This window comes from Durio zibethinus, chromosome 11 (assembly GCF_047325235.1).
Source record: "Durio zibethinus cultivar Kanyao isolate XHJ-2024 chromosome 11, ASM4732523v1, whole genome shotgun sequence".
NCBI lineage: Eukaryota > Viridiplantae > Streptophyta > Magnoliopsida > Malvales > Malvaceae > Durio > Durio zibethinus.
In genome coordinates, this window is record NC_143172.1 from 4,003,129 (window position 1) to 4,023,135 (window position 20,007).

The window sequence follows — 20,007 nt, forward strand, 5'->3', positions numbered from 1 at the left end:
TTTACTAAAATTTTGAATTTTACTTAAAAAAATGAATTAACCCAATCAAGTAAATTTTTTTTTTTTTTAATTTTGAGGATACAGAAATGAACTAGACCTTCAATTAAAATCAAGACAAGATTACATAAACTAGTCGGGAGAGTAGATAGGCATATCCTCCAGGCTCCAATAATAATTAACAATAGAATCCAGCCTAGCTAGAGAATAACCCAATGTAATTAGCCTCCCTAGTCCCTCTCAACATTTACCATGCCCAACAAAATGTCGGATGCCATAGCCATAACCAAAATCTTGCTTTCCTAGAGATTTTGTTCAATTTTGCTTACTTTTGCTTGGGTTTTTAGTTTCATTACCATATAGTAATAAGCGGGAACATGCTAGTTTCGAATAAACCAGGTATACCTTTTGACAATGCAACATTAACATTTCTTTTATCACAGGAACATCGTGAATGTGATAAAAGATTGTTTGGGTTCGAAATTTTAGACTTACATGTCTTGACAATGGTTGTCATATCACCATATGAAGTAATAAAAGGTCATTAACTCATTTTTATAGGATTGACAAATGCATAAGGTTATCAGTCCACGATCATTAGAAAAAAGTAACATTAGGTTTGTGGCAGTGTTAGATGTTAATTTCTTTGCTAACACTCAATTGTGTCGGTGGGACAAAGTGCCACTAATCACAGTCCTAGTCATGAACAAGTCTTGATACCTAGATTTTGTATTTCGTAGCGTAACATGGATTCAAGAACCAATTATAACACAAACTTGAGCTAGAGATTATGAAAAAAAATAATTAAATCCAAAATTTTAATTTGCTTTTTTTTTTTTATAAAAGATATCGAGATATAAAAATTAAAATATTAAAAATATTAAAATTTTAATTTTAAATTTGTTGAATACTATTTTTTTTAAAATAATTATATAAACCAACTAAATTAAATTTTGAATTCTTTTTTTTTTGTTATTTATAATTTCAACAAATTCAAAAACTGTATAAACGTTAACTTAGCCAAAAGGCCATACCCAAAAGATTATTTTAAGATTCAAATTGATGGAAACAATTTTACAAGTAGCTACCAAAATTTACTAAGAAGAAAGAACCCCACCAAATCACGAGGGGGTCTTGCTTTTAAAGCGTTTAACCAAACTTTGAAAGTTCTTGCTCTCGAATCCACTTAGATGGTGAAGTGGATTAGACAGACTGCTTATCTAATCCCAGAGTGTCAAGCCAGTGGAAAACAGATTAGGCTTAATAATCTAAATTTTTTGCTGCTTTTTGAGTTTCTCAATTATGCACCACTTTATTATTGTCGGAAGCATCAATGGAAATAGAAATGCTTTGATCCGTAAATTTAAGTTCTTTATTCTTAAAAGAGTCTCAAACAGAATCTGAGATTATATTTATAATTATTTTGTTTATAAGACTTATTTTTCGAACTTTTCGAATGTGTTGATTTTTTAAATTTAAATAAGATTCAGAGATATTAATTTTAACGTAATGAATTATTTTTTGAAAATTTTAATTAGTAAAATCATTTATATTTATAGCAATATTTACTGTTATAATTCACTAACTATACCAAAAGTATAATTTTAGGAAAATGGCGAAAAAAAAAAAGTAGCAAGTATTTAACAACTTGACCTATAGAAGTCCACGATTACGTGTTAGCATGAAAAGTCCATTAACTTGAGCTTGAATCATTCACATAATACCAAAAAAAAAAAAAAAGTGCAATTCTGATGAGGTGCCGGCCTGCTAGGGGAAACTAATTAAAGGCAGAAACCTAACAAAGAGTACTTAAAAAATAATAATAATAAAGCGTTCATTTTTCTCTTTCTTTTCTATCCTTGTTTTTACGTTATAAATTCATGCCGAAAGTTTGGTAAATGGAAAAACATTGAGGGCCCTTGCCGTATAAGCACATGCAAGGTTGAGAGATTTTGATTGGCAAGCGAGAAAGCCTGGGAGGAACAGGGCGGGACCCCAATTCCATTCAATAAAGCAAAACATAAAAAACCTCTATCAGTTTCTACAATCCAGGCTCCACAGAATTTGTCTTATGCTTCACATTTGGCTGATTTTTTTATAATGAGATAATTATCTGAATTTATTATTTTTTTACTATTTAAAAAAAATATTCTCTTATATTAATATGTTATATTTAAATTTTTATTTTTAAAATATATATTCTTTAAAACAAATTCTGATTGATAAAAAAAAATTTACTTTTTTTTTACTTTGATAAAAAAAAAATCTGGGTTAAAGGGCAGCACATGACTGTGAAATCTGAAATTGAAAATCATGAGGCTCCCCCATTTCCCCCACCTTTCCCTTTAAAACTACTCAACCTTTTAGAGTCTTTAGCTTGGAAGCATTGTTGTGAGGACCCTTCAAGCTTAAACAACCTCCATGTCTTGTTTCACCCTTTTGGATTCATACAAAAGGGATTAAGCATGCCATGCCAAACCAGAAAAAGGCAACTTCGGTCTCCATAATAATTTAAAAAAAAAAATTCCTAAACTTAATAATTTTAAATGGTCCACATACATCAAAACGTGTCACTTTAATCATGTGCATTTATCATTTTTATGTTTGCTCAATCCATGAGACCATTCCATTCCATATATATACATTTATTTAGTTCTGGTCATATTTTAATCATTTATTCATACAAATCCTTGTTGGATTTTGGTCATTGCTTTTCATTCTTACTTTTAAAGATAAATTAAGATGGGAGTGGTTGTGTGTCCGTGTCTTTGAATTTGTTCCACAGCCTACATCGCTTGCCTGTTGAATCTCATGGCTGACAACTGTAAAAATCCGTGATATGTTTTGGCTTTTGAAGCTTTATCAAAAGAGAAGCTTTTAAGTTCAACTAAACCAAAAAAAAAAAATAAAATCAGAAGGATGGCTACTTAGATACGAAGTTTTTGTCAAAATTTAGGTAAATAAAACCCTTGATTGCCTTTCTTTTATTGTACAATAATTTCATTATCTATAAAAATTAAAAAAATATTTTTTACAAAAATCAAATCTTTGATTAATAAATAAAAAAATCTCATATTTTCTAATATATTTATTAACAATTGATATATAACCAAACTTAACTTTTTTTTCCTAATTACAAGTAACTAGATACTAGAGATAAAAGATTTTTCAACACTGATGCTTTTGTCCAAAACTCAAGGGCATTTTAGTCTTTGGGGTAAGAAGGCAGACCGCGTTATTTTGAGTCTCAACTAGTCAACCTTGATTTGTAATCACAGCTGTCTTTGCTTCCTAGACGTTTAAGATATCGTGATATTAATTCTTGACGATAAATAAAAGTAGTATCATACCGTGAGATGATAGTTAGGAGTGAGGTGATTTTGTTGTTGGGCTAGGAACGCCACGCGCACATGCACATGATCGCTGGCGCAATTTCCGGAGGGGCCCTTGGGCCTTTGCTTTTGCTTAATCATTATCCATTGTCACAGATGGCCGGGGGATTTAATAAAAGCACGAAGCCTAACGTGGGAGATTTTGTATTTTGTATTTGTATTTATTTATAAAAACACTTTTTCCACAAAGATTTTGGTAACATATTGTATAATGCAAATAAATTAATAATAGATTCCCAATTTGAAATTTGCTTGATAAAAAGAGAAGAGTTTGTCCTAGAATTTAACATTTTAATATTTCAATGTAATTATTTGATTAATTTGTCAGTTCAAGAGGATTACCTTAAACGATAAAAAATTAATCAAAATTTCTTAATTTAAGTTTTAATTTGTGTAAACTCAAATGTAGATAAATAATTTAAGAGGAAGATGGATTGGATTAATTTTAAATTATTTCAAAATTAAATTTTAATAAATGTAAGTGACAAATAAATATAAAATATATAATTTAAGCACAATATACATAAATAAAAAATAAAATAAAAAGTTTAAACACCGTAATTTATAAAAGTTTAATTCTTCTTCAAAGCACTTTCATTCTTTATTTTTGGCTTCTTTTGTTAAAAAAAATAAAATTCAATCCATTAAATTTTTTAATTTTATAATATCTTAATAAAATATTTTCCACTCTCACAAACAAACTTTATAAATCTAACCCAACCTTATAAACTTTCTAATATATCTAATATTTTATAATATATATTCGATAATCATACTTTATCTGATAATTATATACCTTATAAAATTGTATATTTTGTCATGTACATTTTTCCAATTCCAATTGGGGACGACAAATATTACCAAGGTACATCATGAGATTATACAAACATAAAATCAAACGGCTCAAAATACTCCACGTAATTTGTCAAAACTGGCACGTCTATTCAAGAAGTGTCAACGGTGATTTGGGTTGTTGCCCACGGTTTTAAACTGCTGCAGCATACACATTAGAAGACCCTTACCGAGATTTAAGATCATTATCTCACGATATTTATACACTCAAATCAATTTTGCCCCTCTCAATGCAATCATTAGCAGTAATTCACTGGCAGTAACGAAATTAGTAAAACCTAATTATAAAAAAGTCCCCAAAGAATAAATTAATTTACAAAACTGCCATTTCACTTGTAATTAAACAAGGATAGAAAAACAACGTTCTCTGTTATCTCCATTTCCCTATTTTCACTACTAAACCAAAAAGAAAAAAAACAATCTTTGTCTTTTTTACTCTAGGCTTCATAATTTTTTTACTTCTTTGTTTTCTCTACTCTTTTTTTTTTTTTTTGGGTTTTTGCAAGTGATTTGCTTTATTGGGTAATTGCAAAAACTTGGATTTAAACCCAGTAGTTTTGTATTACTAGCAACTTTATCTCTTCATATTATTTTTGTTTTTGCTTTCTTTCATTTTTGTACTTTCAGTTGACAATTACAAAGGAACCCCATTTCAGCAGATTAGTGTACCAAAGCTTTGCACTTTGCCTTAGTTTCAGTCTCTAGATAAACCCCATATCTGCGCCTTAGTTGGCTTCTTTCTTTCTTTCTTTCTTTTTTTTTTTTACTCTCTATCTTCTTCATTTTTGGGTTGATGAATTCTATTTGCGGGTGATAAAAGAGAGTAGAAAATTACAGGGGAAAAAAATGAGATCATACATTTATTTCTTGCTTCGGTTTCTTGCCTATGGAGTATCTTTTGTGAATTGTGTTTCTTTCCCTACTAATGAAGGTAATGAGCCTTTTTTTGTCTTTACCTTTTTGGTCTTTTTTGCAGATCTTGATTGGTTTCTGGGAAAATGTGGGTAGGGACAAGGGCTTTAAACTAGCAATCGTGTTACATGGTGTTTTAGTTCAGTTGTTTTAGATTTATGCTCTTGATTTAGCGGATACTTATAATTCTAGTTTCAATAGTATCAATGTTTCTTACTGAGTTGGGAACTTTGGTTTTGTGCAGTTTGGGCTCTTACAACATTTAAGGAAGCTATATATGAAGACCCGCATCTGGTTTTGTCAAACTGGAATGCTTTAGATGCTGATCCATGTGAGTGGTCTGGGATTATTTGTAATGTGGAGAGACAACATGTTATAAAGATGTAAGCATGATCCAACAACTTTTCCGAGTTCTCTAATCAGTTTTCATTCCATTAAATGGTAGATATCTGCAAAATTGATGCATTTACAGAGTAGTCATGTCTCTCCATGTGTTGCAGAAACATATCTGGTTCATCTTTGAAGGGATTTCTTGCACCGGAAATGGGCCAAATTACCTACTTGCAAGAACTGTATGTTCTCGTATTCTTAATTGTTCAAAATGATGGTCTTGGTTCAACTTTTATCCTCTTAGCATGCAACAGTTGACGCATGGTTTCATGTGTTTTGTAGAACTTTACGGGAGAACAATTTAATAGGGATAATACCTAAAGAACTGGGCATGTTGAAATTCCTCAAAGTTTTGGATTTGGGGATGAATCAACTGATGGGTCCTATTCCTTCAGAGCTAGGGAATTTAACCAGTGTGATGAAGATGTAACCCAAACTCTTTGTTTCCTGAATTGAGGAAGTGATTTTTTTTTTTTGTTATTTATGCCTTTTTTCTTATTTTGCTTTCTTTTGTTATCACAGAAACCTTCAGTCAAATGGGTTGACCGGGAGCTTGCCTGCTGAGTTTGGCAATTTAAAATATCTTCAGGAACTTCGCCTTGATAGAAATAAACTTCAAGGAACTGTTCCTGCTGATAGCAATTCAGCTTTTACAGCTCAGATACATGGAATGTAAGTAGAATATTGTGACAATGGAATTAAATTCTATTAAGCTCTGGAGAACAAATCTATTTGACGAACTTCTCATTAGGAAATATGCCCTGTATATCTTCTTAATGAATACCTCTAGTTTCTATACATACAATGCTGGTAGAAAACAGTAATATATTTGTAAGTTTTAAGCTTCATCTGATAGCAAATTTAGTTTGAATGCTGTCTTGGATACGATGATTATGATGGAAAGGGGATAGTCAACAAACAAGCTGGTAGCAGTTGCTACCCCGTAATGCATGAGAGTTGACTATACTTACGTGCAGAGGATGAATAACCTTTTTTTAACCCATAAAGCTGGTATTTTATTTGGGAGTAAAATATCTTGGTATGAGATCATAGAAGTTGAAAATATTGCAGGCTTCTTCTCTAGAAATTTAGCCCTGAGGTTAAATCATGTTAGTATTTTAAAGTTGATCTCTAATAATTCTTTTCACTTCAGGTATGCCTCACGTTCAAACTTAACTGGACTTTGTCGCTTGTCTCAGTTAAAGGTGGTAGATTTCTCCTACAATTTTTTGGTTGGAAGCATACCTAAGTGTTTGGAATATCTTCCGAGGTAAACTTTATTTCCCTGTGTTATAGATCCATGCTGTCTTCTTTCTATCCCAGTTGGCTCATGTTTTCTCATATTGTCAATGCAGCACAAGCTTTCAAGGGAACTGCCTTCAGGTCAAAGATGTTAAACAGCGTCCCACCACACAATGCAGTACGTATTACATAATCTTCCCTTTGGCTGGTGTGGATGAATATTTGAAGAAAAATATATGTCAGCTAAGTCCAAGTGATTTTTGGGATGACATCTTGAAGTGCACATGCTTCATTTGGTCCTAATCTAATTGTTGGACCAAAATTTAAGCACCTGCCTTCCATAATTGAATTTAATATAATCGTTAAGTTGCATGTGTAACTTGAAATTTCATGAACGTATTTTCTTATTACACTTACCAATGCTAGCTGATGGTCTTATGAGCATTAAAATAATTCAATATTTATCATTACACTTTCATCAAAAAAGTATTATATATATTCATGATTACACAGTTGACAGTGATAATATTCCTTTCTTAGGTGCAATGCCATCCAGAAGACACCAACCACACAGCCCTAAGCATTGGCCTGCTGCAGACATTGTTAAGCATCAGAAAACACCAAAACCTGCTTGGCTTTTAGTTCTTGAAATAGTGACAGGCATCCTGTTGGGATCTCTCTTTCTTGTTGCCTTCCTCACTGCTTTACAAAGATGCAACAAGAAGTCTGCAATCATAATACCTTGGAAGAAATCAGGGAGCGAGAAGGAACATGTGGCAGTATACATTGGTTAGTTTGCTACATATTGCATTAACTAATGCTCCTCAAATTAACTTTATTGGTGTATTCTTTGAAGTAACATCAATCAACATTGTGATTTTGTTCAGATTCTGAGTTGTTGAAGGACGTGACTAAATACAGCAGATCAGAGCTTGAAGTAGCTTGTGAAGACTTCAGCAACATTATTGGTTCCTCTCCAGACAGTTTGGTCTACAAAGGCACCATGAAGGGTGGGCCTGAAATTGCTGTGATATCCCTCTGCATTAAAGAGGAGCAGTGGACAGGCTATCTTGAGCTCTATTTCCAGAGAGAGGTACTTGTTATTAGATTAACAGTTTGACGAAAAGATTAATTTGTTGAAAGATGTGAAGCAGCTTTAAAATGTAAGAATTAACAACTTGGAATAATCTGGTTCTAAGTTTTCTGTTAAATTGCTATTCAGGTGGCAGATTTGGCAAGATTGAATCATGAGAATATGGGGAAATTACTAGGTTACTGTAGAGAGAGCACTCCATTTACAAGGATGCTTGTTTTTCAATATGCATCAAATGGAACGCTATATGAGCATTTGCATTGTAAGCATACTCACTCTCTCTTGCTTGCTCTTGTATACATTGATAACCCTTTTTTGTTAGCTTTTACCTGAGTAATCAATTAATGCAGATGGAGAAGGATCCCAATTATCTTGGACGAGGCGTATGAGAATTATTCTTGGCATTGCTCGAGGACTCAATTATCTTCATACAGATCTTGAGCCACCATTCACTATATCAGAGTTAAACTCTAGTGCTGTGTATCTTACAGAGGATTTTTCCCCCAAGGTATCTCCTCACTTCTTGCCCTTGCATGTATGAGCATCTAATATTTTCTTCATGATCAGGGGATACTTGAGTTATGGTCATTTCTACCTTATATAAAACAAAAGTATACTGCAGCGTGATAAAATTCTATTGTTGTGCCCAAAATAATGGGGGTTATGAATAATGGGGTCAGTCCTGGTATCTTGAGGGTTGAATCATAAACTTGAGAAATTTTGCCTGGGTGGCTGCAATTTTGAAATTTAGCTGAGAACCTTCTGATTTAGACATTATCTGGTGATGCAGTTGGTTGATTTTGAAAGTTGGAAGACCATTCTTGCTAGATCAGAAAAGAACTCTGGCTCTATCGGCAACAATGGTGCCATATGTCTACTTCCTAATTCTGTGGAGAAACGTCATCTGGATATCCAGGGAAATATTCATGCCTTTGGCATACTTCTGCTGGAGATTATTAGTGGGAGGCCTCCATTCTGCAAGTACAGAGGGAGCTTGGTAGATTGGGTAAGCAACCTTTCTGAATGCCTATTTTTCAAGGAAATGTTGTGTTGTACTCTTGTAAACAAACATGCTTAGCTTGATATCCAGAACACTTAAGTTGCTCCATGCATTACAGGCCAAGGACTATCTTGAATTACCAGAAGTAATGTCTTACATTGTGGACCCAGAGCTAAAACATTTCAGCTATGATGACCTCAAAGTTATCTGTGAAGTTATAAGCCTTTGCATCAATCCAGACTTTTCTAAACGGCCATCCATGCAGGAAGTAAGCCTCATGTTGGAGAGCAGAATTGACACATCGGTATCCGTTGAGCTCAAGTCATCTTCTTTGGCATGGGCTGAACTTGCTCTTTCCTCGTGAATGAGTTGAAGCTAACACACTGTACATCAAATACATACAGTTTTACCCTTTTTCTTCTATTCAATCTTTTTGGTCTTTGTAAATGCTGCATTTGGCTTCATCTATACTGAAAATCCACTTGCATTTTATACCATTGGATGTTCAAAAAATTTTCTGAAATCATAGAATAGCTGACTAGCTCTTTTTCCTTGGGTCATGTACAACCAGTTTCACTATGTATGTAAATTATGTTTATGTTGTCTCAACGTCCACAATGAAATTATTGGTCGTCTGCTTTATACATTATTGGGAGCTTGCTTCTTGTAATCTTAGAAAATTATTACAGCTAATACCCTAATAGAACTGTCGTGGCCTATTCTGTTCAGTTGTCAGTCTTTCTCCTTTTCAGCTTAAAGTATTAGAACAAAATATTTTGAGACATTCATTTTTCTGTCAAATGGAATTAAAAGGAATCTGTTTAGCTGTTATTAATGATTTAATCAAATTTAAGATATCATTTAATTGAAGTTTTTACCAGGCAAAGTGTGCTCTATGTTGAGCTGGACAGGACAAAAGGGTTGAAAATGTGCTGCCGCACTTGATGTTCTCTTTGTTGCAGATAAACCTCGTTTGGTCAAGAAAGATGAAAATGATGACGCGGAAGTTCTCTCATCTCATGATCAAGATTTATCAATACAGCTTTAGGGATTAGACATTTCCTAAATTCCCTACCACGCAAAGCCAATGATCGATGCAAATAAAACCCTGCGGTAAGTAAAAGCAATGCGATGGTTTTAGCAAGAAATTTCAGGCTACAAATGGCTCAATTTATCCTAGATCAACCTGCTCGGGAATGAAGGTCTTTTTCCATCAGGCACATGGCTGCAAAACTCAACCTACTAGTGCTTTGATACATTTCCAATCTAGAAATTTACGCAAATGAAAGAACTTTAAATGCAGTTGCCAATACATGAAATATAGAAACATTGATAATTTCAAATGTAGTTAGAATAAAATCTCTCTCCAAAATTGAGCTTATTTCAAGGCAAAAAATACATAGCACACTAGTTGAAAAATCATTACATCTGAGTGAAACAAAGCATATGCGCAAAGGAACTGGTGGATATCAAAAAACTCGCTTTTGTTATCTAATTCTCGAGTTAAGATATAAATTAAAAAAAAAAATCCTATGAAGTTTGCTCTTAGATCGGGAGTAATGATTGTCATTTGGATTCCTCTTTCCACTAAATACCGCTAATGCTTTTCTTATGGGAGGCTGAAAAGGTCCTCTCTTATCAGTATGGTGAGTAAAGGTGTCCCCAGCCATGAAGAGTTCATCATCCCCCTATATGAAATAGAACACATCCCTCAGCTTCAAATTAAAAGAATGAATTTAGTTTAGAGAGTAACAGTAACAAGAAAAGAAACCTGGAAAAACACATGCAACAAATACATAGGTGCAGAAACAAATTGAAAATCACCAAAGATTTATTAAAGCAAAAAATGAGTGGCCATACAAACCTGTTTATTTACTTTCTTTTTTGTTTTGGGATAAAGGAACTTTTGGGAAAGTTGATCTTCACACAAAATGAGGTTTTTGGTTATGGCATCCCTTCCTCCTTAGGGTAAAGGCAGTGAAAACTGCATACAGCATTGAAGTCATACATTAATATTCACTCTAAAGCATATCATATTCAGCGACACAGTCTGGATTTCAAGTTAGGGGGGCCAAACTAAAATAATTTTATGCAACATAGAAAATTTGTTTTAATGTATATTTTGTATATTGTATGTTATTATCTTATGAAAAATTATAAAAAGTCATACTTGAAATATATATAGCTAACATACATAAAAGAAAAAAAAATTAAGTATTGAAATGAAAAAGAAAACAACTACTAAAAAGGGAAGAAAGTAAAAATCCTGTATCAAGTTGCTCGTGTAAATGAACTTACCTTTGTACCATGCAAAGTAATTCTTCGACGATGGGATGCCAAAACAATTCCATTCTCACCAACAGCAACAGCTACCCTACGTAAAGTTCCTCCATTTCCGCACTTGGGACAGAAAATTCTTCCAATTTCAGCAGTCACAGTATAGCAGGCATGACATTTCAATATCCATCTACATAGAGATAAATCAAAGACAAGCGTATGAATCACTTAATTTTGATACGTCATTAATCACCAAGGTTTTAAGAGAAAAAGGCTTTAATAAATTCAAATGATGGTTGAAATTTGAAGAGGTAACTGACAATCAAGATTGCTGATATATGTCTTAATTATATACCTTTGCAGTTGCCGAATCTGCATTCCTCCAGTTGCTAGTAATCGTAAACCCATCAGCAGAAGAACATTTTGCATGGCAAAGTCACCAGTAACACAAGCTACACTGGACTCTGATAAGGATCTCAACATCCAGCTTTGCTCACAGCTAAGATCATCTGCATATGATGAATCAACAGTTTCATTGGTCTGACTTGATATCTCCAACTGGTCTAATTCTTCATTGACCAGATCCACATTATCTCCTGCAACAGCAAGGTTCACATTGTCATCTGTCACAGCTTCCTCCACTGTGGTCTCTATTTGTTTTGCATCTTGAAGAGTCCTCAGTGAATCTTCTTCCAGCCTCATTTGTTTTAGGATTGAAGAAAGATCTTCATCACCTTTATTTTCTTCTGCTCGCTCAGCCTCCTCAGAAATCCCATTTCCAGAATGAGCTTCCTCAGTTTTGTTGCAACAGCTCATCAGGACCACCTGTGTCCTCAAGATTGTTCTTATCCATACTTTTCTCCATATCTTCCTGACAATCTTTCTCCACTAATGTCTCATAGTATTCCCGCCTAGCTTTCCTGCTAAGATATCTCCTATGAGTACTTCGACTTACAGCCAGTTGCCAATCATCACTGTTTTCATCAAACTATCCCTGAGATGCATCAATCCTATCAGCCACCATCTTTTCCCCTTCTATTTTTGCCTCTTTCTTCTGGGGTAAATATCACCTAGGCCTCCTAAAACCTGGTTCAACATCCTCTTGATTCTCAGAATTTGTTTCACCCTTCATTTCCACCAAGCCATCTTCCAAACAGTTATCTGAAGGGACAATGTTCATATTTAAGTCTTTCAAGGGAAGAATTCTCGAGTTAGAATTGGATCCATCACCAGCTTCTTTTTCCAAAGCTTCCCACTCTTCCAAATTAGCAACATTAGAACCCCATCCAGGCAAGTCCCTTTCCGGCGGCCTCTTTACATTAACAACATGAACAGGGGGAGGAACATCCCTAAGATGATTAGTTCCATGAATTTGAGACTCCAATGTATGTGTCAGGGCATTCAGTTTGAGATCAACATCCGAAAGAGTCTGCAAGTCACCAGTTGCCCTCGCAAATTTGATAGTTAAAAGTTCAAATAAAACATTCAATTAACAATGATGTAAGAATCCATGTTACATTTTAATCATTTGTTTGTTTTTAACCAATTACGATTTTCCTTTTGCCTTGTAACAACTTTTTAAGAAGCAAAAAAACAAACAGTAATGAAAATTAAAAGCAAAGGGAGCCTTAAATATATAAAAAAAAGTCAATTTTTCTAAGCAAAATATTATACATTTAAAAAGAACGGAAATTGAAATATATTTGTAAATTTTATTTTTGAAATACTTTCGTAAAAATTCAAATCCTAATTGAGACTGAATGAGATATTTTCATTGCAATTAGAATAATCTTATAATAAATCTTGCATTTTTTAATCTCTCATCGTTCTTACAGGTAATACTAAGCCAACCTAGAAAACTGATTGGTTGAGACAAGGAAAAAGGATTAAAAAGACAAATTTTGCTATAAGTAATTGATTAAGAGTGCTGTTAAATACACTCTTATTTTTTCTCTTCACATCTCAAATATTTTTTATTTTTATTTTTTTTGTAAATAAATTTAATTAATTATCTTTCTCATAATTTTATAAAATTTTATAATTTTTCAAAAATAAATTTTCAAAAAACCATAAACCTTTCCAGAAATTTAATTTTTCAAAAAGATTTATCTAAAAAATTATATGACATTTCAAAAATTTATTTTTGATTATAGATTTTTTGAAAATCTATTTTTGAAAATTTATGTGAAAAATAAAAGATGATTAAGTAATTTCACTTAAAAAAATTAAAAAAAAAAAAAAAGAGATGTAAAGAGAAAATATTAAAATGCATTTTGCAGCACTCTGAATTAAAATTCCACTAAGCATAAAGAGAGAAGATACATGAGATGAGCAAAAAGAAAGAACGAAGGATCCAATTTCTTCAAACAAAAAACAATTACGCAATATCACCTCAAGGGGTAGAGAAAAATATTGAAAAATGAGATATAAAAATGGTGATCCCTACTCTTAATTCAACCTTTCAACAACATCTCTTTATAATTATAATGAAAACCAAACCTAGTTCTTCTCAACCTGAAGAATCTGTTTCAACTACCTCAGCCGACCCACTTTCCTGACATGACTGCCAACATTTTTTCTCAGTTTAGAGAATTGGTAGCAGTGTATAGTTCAATATTACTTCAGTTCTGAACTACTAATAAATTGATGATTATGGCAACTGAAAAATATTCAAGGCCCCCAAAGCATGGTTTTAAGAAGTGAAAAGATTAGTTCACTGATCCAAGGTTATATATATAAGCTAGCCAGCCGTTTACAGGGCTCGCCCTTTGATAATTTCAAAGCTCATTTCACTCGGATCAGTTGCTTGCAATTCAACTCGAACACCATCCAGCTCTCTTCTGAATCTATTCTTGGAGCTGGCATACAACATTTTGCTCTTCACCCTCGATGTGTCAGGAGACCTTTAACCAAAATATAAAGTTATTAAAAACATGTATGATTACGGTTGGATATTATGTAAAATAAGTACATGTTTGTGTTTAAAAAAAACGATATTGGTACCATGAAATGAAGAAAATTTTGCTCTTCTGGCAGTTTTCATCAGTAGTGAAATCAAAATCATAGACGGTATAACGGCACTCGTTAGAAGGCAAACTGGCACTCAAGTCTTCATAGCTGCCGCTGGGTTCACCTAGCTTATCAACCACGACTTGTTGAATCTTTTCTTCTATTTTGAAAACAATGAACCTGAAGCTTCGCTTTGCTTTTAGCTCCAAGAACCTCATTTTACATTCATCGTTCACAGCCATTCCGGATGCCGAATTCGCTTGCCCCATCAAGGACAGAACATTCAATAACAGTACTAGGAAAAATGTAATTATATGACTAGCTGATAATTGATCTTTCATGAAATATTTTGTCGGTACCAAAAGTAAAAAAGATCAGAGAAATGAAATATAAGCCAATATTGTTAGGCTTCTTTTGCCCTCTATCCCTTGGAGGACCTGAAGTGTAAACCCACAATATTTTTTCAGATATATCCACTTCTAACATATATAAAATACTGTTGACATGTTTATCAATTTTATCGTTTAAGCGGTATCAAAAATATCGAGGGTGTCCAGAAGAAAATTTTCTTTTAAATTTGGATCTGCCCCTGGGGGATGGACAGTTTTATAACAGCCAGGTAAGAATCAAGAGACAAGATTAATAACATCTTCCAAACCATTTGGTAGCTTGAATTGTTCAATCATCAATGCTTTATTTAATCCAATGAACCCAATTAGATATGTCATGTCTATCAAAGAAACAGACACTTAGCTACAAAAATTATGACTATAAGCCTGTTTGAATTCATGATGTCTAATTAAAAAGTGGTTAAAGCAACTAATTATCATAATTTATTTAAGGAATCTGATTCAAAAAGAAAAGGGAAAGAAAAGATACCATTTAATGGGACAGAGAGGGAGGCCTTTGTGAGATGTGAAGCAGTGAAAGGGAAAGGAGGGTGCAAGAGGGTGAATGATGGTTGCGGAGAGTAAAAAGAGAAAAGAGATCCTTGTTTTTAGGGGTTATGAGAGGTGAAAATTTGGTTTTAAAGAACGAGATAATTTGGAGGAGAAAATTGATGATTTTGGGATTTTAGTGTATGCTTGGATCTGGTTATGTCCACAATTTACTTCCCATGCTTCTGTTACTTGTGATATATCCAAACTGTTTTAGTACCACAGAAGTTTTCTATTCATGTAAAAGATTGAACCAAATGTTTAGGTGCTTTCTTTTACCTTAAAATGATTTTAAAATGTTTTTATAAATACTTTAAGGATGATCGTATGAATCAATCAAATTAAATTTTAAATAAATATTTTTAAAGTAAAATACGAGAGGAAAAATAAATATCCTACAATAGTGTTGATTATCAAATCATATTTTAAGAGGCAATTCAATTCAATGATAGTATATAATTGGTGAGCATCTTCTTCTAGGCAATTATTGGCGGATTGAGTTTGAAGCAACCGGATACAATATTTGAAGACAAAATTGAGTTGACAAGCATAATCATTGAAAGTTTTTGGAATGATCCATAAGATCAAGTCTTCCCATTATGCAAAAGAGGTTTGGATATATAGTTTGCTTTGTACCCAAGGCTTCTTACGAATCAGGAAGATCACCATACATTTCTGCGATCACATGATGAAAAACCTTTGAATCTCTCTTCCAGTTGTCAATCCCTTTATCGGCTTTGACAAATAATAGTAACCCTTTCAATCCTCCACCTTTGTCAGCAAAGGATTGAGAGAGTAAAATGCAAGTTTCCATAGCAAAACAAGTGAAGGATCGATTCTCCACTCCGAATCTGCCATCAAATGGGATGAAAACCATATTGATCATATAGCTTCACTTGCACAATAACCCCCACCCCAGCATCAGCATGTGCCCACTCATTCATGCAGCCATGAAAGAATCGGACTCAAAGCTCATATGGCATGAAAAAGATGCACACAATTGAATGTGTAAAAGAATATTTTATAACTTGGGGTTTCATGTTTTATAAAAAGGTTGAAATAATCAAATCTCCAATATGAAAAAACCATAATAAGTGGTGTGTTATATTTCTAAAAGGAAAAACAATATGAAAAAACCAAAATTATCTAATATTTATACTCTAAAACGTCATAATTAATGTCTTTTTATGCGTTAAAATATGATTTTTTTTTTGTTTCAAAATTTGGATTTTTATCACTTTTGTCATTTGAAAAAAATTGACAAAACTCAAAAATAATTTTATTTTTAATCTTAGCAAGTATTGGTGCTACTAAAAACCATTAAATGATATTGTTTATTCTTTGAATTTATATTTGATATATTATCAGTTTATAAATTTTATATATTATAGCGAATTAGATGATAATACTTCATTGATGATCAAACAAAAAATTTTACTAATTCTTAAAATAAATACACAAAAACTTAAATTTATTTTAAAAAATTTTCATTAATGAATTAGCATCATTTAATTTATAATACATTAACTATAAACTTTTATTTTTTATATACTATTTATGTAATTTTTTAATTTTACAAACAATATTAAAATATTAACACATATTTTTTAATATATTCTAAAAATATAAATTAACTTTTTAAATATACTTCTAAAATTTAAAATTTTATTTGAAATAATTTCTTAAGTTAATAATCAATCAACAAAGAAAATTTTTTTCACTCTGGGTGGGCCTCGGCCCATTTAACCACATAAATTAAAGCATCATCTGGTAAGGCCAGCACCAATAATTTTAATAGTTTATACTCACCAACACTGAACCAAATCCCAAATTCAAAAATTCAATTTCCCACTAAAACGAAACGTCCATCAGTAACCGACCCTTAACCCCACCTCCATCTGCCGCCAACTAACGGAAACCGTTAACTCCTCTATAAAAACCCCACTCAACCCAATTCCCCCCACCCCCAAAAAAGGTACAGTCTTCTCTCAGTCCTCCTATATTCTAAATTATATTTTCCTCTGCAAACTTCCATCACTTTAACGAGAAAATGAGAGAAATCCTCCACATCCAAGGTGGCCAATGTGGCAATCAAATAGGAGCCAAGTTCTGGGAAGTCGTCTGCGCCGAACACGGCATCGACTCAACGGGTCTATACCACGGCGACTCGGAGATCCAGCTGGAGCGCATCAACGTCTACTATAACGAAGCCAGTTGTGGCCGATTTGTTCCCCGCGCCGTCTTAATGGATCTAGAACCCGGTACTATGGATAGTGTAAGATCCGGTCCGTACGGACAAATTTTCCGTCCCGATAACTTCGTTTTCGGACAATCCGGAGCCGGAAACAACTGGGCTAAGGGACATTACACCGAAGGAGCCGAGCTTATCGATTCCGTTCTCGACGTCGTCAGAAAAGAAGCCGAGAACTGTGATTGCTTGCAAGGTTTTTTTTTTTGTTAATTTACTGGTTACTTAACTTTGGTTAGTCTTAAATTGGGGCTGTTTGGTTACAGGGTTTCAGGTATGCCATTCCTTGGGAGGAGGAACGGGTTCCGGAATGGGAACGTTGTTGATATCTAAGATAAGGGAGGAGTACCCGGACCGAATGATGCTTACATTTTCAGTGTTCCCATCTCCCAAGGTTTCAGATACTGTTGTTGAGCCTTATAATGCAACACTTTCTGTTCATCAGCTTGTGGAAAATGCGGATGAGTGTATGGTTCTTGATAATGAAGCTTTATATGATATATGCTTCCGTACCCTTAAGCTCACCACTCCGAGTTGTAAGTCAATTTTGGTTTTCTTACAAATGAAGTTTCTGTTGATTTGTTGTTCTGTTAAATTTTGACCTTTTGAGTTTGTTTGGTTGGTGAGAAATGAGATAATTACTAAAATTTGTTTTATTTTAAGGTATTTAATCTAGTATTATTTTGGCGTGACATAATTATATAGACTGTTTATTACTATTGGTAGAGGATATTTGCGTTACTGTTGTGAGTGCGTTTGTTATTTGGTTTTAGTTGATAATTATGTCTTGTTTGATGAATCCAGTTTTGTCCATCTAGAATTACTATCGCATCTGCAATAGTTTTCTTGTCAAAACTAGGACAGTCGAAATTGTGGTCTTGGGGGTGACAATGTTTGTCGCTCCGTACGGAACTTGTTGCGTCAGTTATGTGTGAAATTGCTATTTCAATATAAGATCCTTAACCTTCTCGTTTAGGTTCTGCTTTGGGAGGGTTGAAAACTGTGAAGTATGAACCCTTTTTTCGGTTTACCATGATGAGTTGAGGTAGCATGAGCCATATGAATCTTAGATTCTTTTCTCGTCGCTGTGAGTAATGGCACACCATATCCTTCTATTGTGTATGAAATTTATGGTTTCCATTGGCGCAAATCCAATCTTGGAATAGATACAGTCGGTATTCACATGGTTCTCACTTTCTTGAGCATTTTGCTCAAGGCAGAGACTAGACTAAGATTTTGGTTTTGGCATTTCAGAATGTCTAGGTAATTTTTAATTATATAATAAGAATATGGTACTTACAAGTAAAATATATTGTAGGGTTGGCACATGGTTCACTAACCAGTGACGATCACTATGATTAGTTTATGATAAGTTTTTCATCCATACTAAGATTTTAGTGAGCTGCTGGATAATAAGTACTGTTTTCATTGATGCAAGAGTTATCCATTTACCTGAACAGAGTGGTGATTTCACATGGATCTCACTTTCATAGGCTTTCGCCAGATAATTTAGACAGATTATGGTGGATAGATTGTGGTATGCTTTGCTACAATCATGCACTTAACCAAATGGGGCTTTCTATTTGACATGTGTGTATAAAGCAGAGAACTTAGCTTTTGGATTTCTAAAATAACCAAAAAAAAATTTTTGGGGTTTTCAATTTGATGCAACTAATTTGTCGGTACTCAATGCCTGTGTATAGAAACTAACTTGCAATACTTGATGTTCAGTTGGAGATCTTAACCATCTAATTTCTGCCACTATGAGTGGTGTTACATGCTGCCTTCGCTTCCCTGGTCAGCTTAACTCTGACCTCCGCAAGCTTGCTGTAAACCTTATCCCATTCCCCCGGCTACATTTCTTCATGGTGGGATTTGCACCTCTGACATCTCGTGGTTCCCAGCAGTACAGAGCCCTCACTGTCCCTGAACTTACTCAGCAAATGTGGGATGCCAAGAACATGATGTGTGCTGCAGATCCTCGGCATGGTCGATACCTGACAGCATCGGCTGTGTTTCGTGGTAAGATGAGCACAAAAGAGGTTGATGAGCAGATGATCAATGTGCAGAACAAGAACTCGTCGTACTTTGTTGAATGGATTCCAAACAATGTGAAGTCCACTGTTTGTGACATCCCTCCTAATGGTTTGAAGATTGCATCCACATTTATTGGGAACTCTACTTCAATCCAAGAGATGTTCAGGAGGGTCAGTGAGCAATTCACTGCCATGTTCCGCAGGAAGGCTTTCTTGCATTGGTACACTGGAGAGGGGATGGATGAGATGGAGTTCACAGAAGCTGAGAGTAACATGAACGATTTGGTCTCCGAGTACCAGCAATACCAGGATGCATCTGCAGATGTTGAGGAGTACGAGGAAGAGGAGGAATACGGGGAAGAGGCTTAAAAGAGATGGAATATGTTAGCCCCCTTTTCCTGTAGCTTGTCGTATATTTGGATGTTTTTGTTGTGCTTTGGAGGATTTTTGTGCATGTGGAATCTGTTGATGCAATCTGGCATTTTCTCATTCCGGTGATTTGATCACTTTACTGTTAAATTTTTCTCAACTCTTTACAGTCTCGCAATTTACAGAGTACTTGGTTGTATTACACGCTGCTTTGTTTTCATCAGTAATTTCAACAGTATTGAAGGCAAAATT

The 20,007-nt window shown here is 33.9% G+C and overlaps 3 protein-coding genes and 1 pseudogene across 3 annotated transcripts; 2 read left to right on the forward strand and 2 right to left on the reverse strand.

Annotated features, from left to right (window-relative positions):
* Positions 1-4,858: 4,858 nt before the first annotated feature.
* LOC111290837 (putative LRR receptor-like serine/threonine-protein kinase At1g63430) lies at positions 4,859-9,613 on the forward strand. Its single transcript, XM_022882330.2, has 13 exons — positions 4,859-5,172; positions 5,398-5,536; positions 5,654-5,725; positions 5,826-5,969; positions 6,066-6,215; positions 6,697-6,813; positions 6,899-6,963; positions 7,326-7,574; positions 7,673-7,878; positions 8,008-8,140; positions 8,229-8,386; positions 8,669-8,884; positions 8,997-9,613. The coding sequence occupies exons 1-13, from the start codon at positions 5,088-5,090 to the stop codon at positions 9,240-9,242; spliced, it is 1,980 nt and encodes a 659-aa protein (XP_022738065.2). The 5' UTR covers positions 4,859-5,087; the 3' UTR covers positions 9,243-9,613.
* Positions 9,614-9,855: 242 nt separating this feature from the next.
* LOC111290080 (RNA-binding NOB1-like protein) lies at positions 9,856-12,611 on the reverse strand (annotated as a pseudogene).
* Positions 12,612-13,493: 882 nt separating this feature from the next.
* Positions 13,494-14,707, reverse strand: LOC111290651 (actin-depolymerizing factor 1-like). The gene is made up of 2 exons (XM_022882055.2): positions 14,159-14,707; positions 13,494-14,058 (listed from the first exon to the last, which is right to left on the reverse strand). Exons 1-2 carry the CDS (start codon positions 14,503-14,505, stop codon positions 13,908-13,910), a joined length of 498 nt encoding a protein of 165 aa, XP_022737790.2. The 5' UTR covers positions 14,506-14,707; the 3' UTR covers positions 13,494-13,907.
* A 2,351-nt stretch (positions 14,708-17,058) lies between these two features.
* LOC111290536 (tubulin beta-1 chain-like) lies at positions 17,059-19,956 on the forward strand. Its single transcript, XM_022881884.2, has 3 exons — positions 17,059-17,546; positions 17,617-17,886; positions 19,082-19,956. The coding sequence occupies exons 1-3, from the start codon at positions 17,153-17,155 to the stop codon at positions 19,753-19,755; spliced, it is 1,338 nt and encodes a 445-aa protein (XP_022737619.1). The 5' UTR covers positions 17,059-17,152; the 3' UTR covers positions 19,756-19,956.
* The last annotated feature ends 51 nt before the right edge of the window (positions 19,957-20,007 follow it).

Coding starts and splice junctions, on each gene's coding strand:
- LOC111290837 (XM_022882330.2), top strand. CDS start 5,088: ATGAGATCATACATTTATTTCTTGCTTCGGTTTCTTGCCTATGGAGTA. Junction 6,216..6,696: donor ACAGCTCAGATACATGGAAT/GTAAGTAGAATA, acceptor TTTTCACTTCAG/GTATGCCTCACGTTCAAACT. Junction 6,964..7,325: donor GCGTCCCACCACACAATGCA/GTACGTATTACA, acceptor TTCCTTTCTTAG/GTGCAATGCCATCCAGAAGA.
- LOC111290651 (XM_022882055.2), bottom strand. CDS start 14,505: ATGAAAGATCAATTATCAGCTAGTCATATAATTACATTTTTCCTAGTA. Junction 14,059..14,158: donor AAAATTTTCTTCATTTCATG/GTACCAATATCG, acceptor TTTTGGTTAAAG/GTCTCCTGACACATCGAGGG.
- LOC111290536 (XM_022881884.2), top strand. CDS start 17,153: ATGAGAGAAATCCTCCACATCCAAGGTGGCCAATGTGGCAATCAAATA. Junction 17,547..17,616: donor GAACTGTGATTGCTTGCAAG/GTTTTTTTTTTT, acceptor GTTTGGTTACAG/GGTTTCAGGTATGCCATTCC. Junction 17,887..19,081: donor TAAGCTCACCACTCCGAGTT/GTAAGTCAATTT, acceptor CTTGATGTTCAG/TTGGAGATCTTAACCATCTA.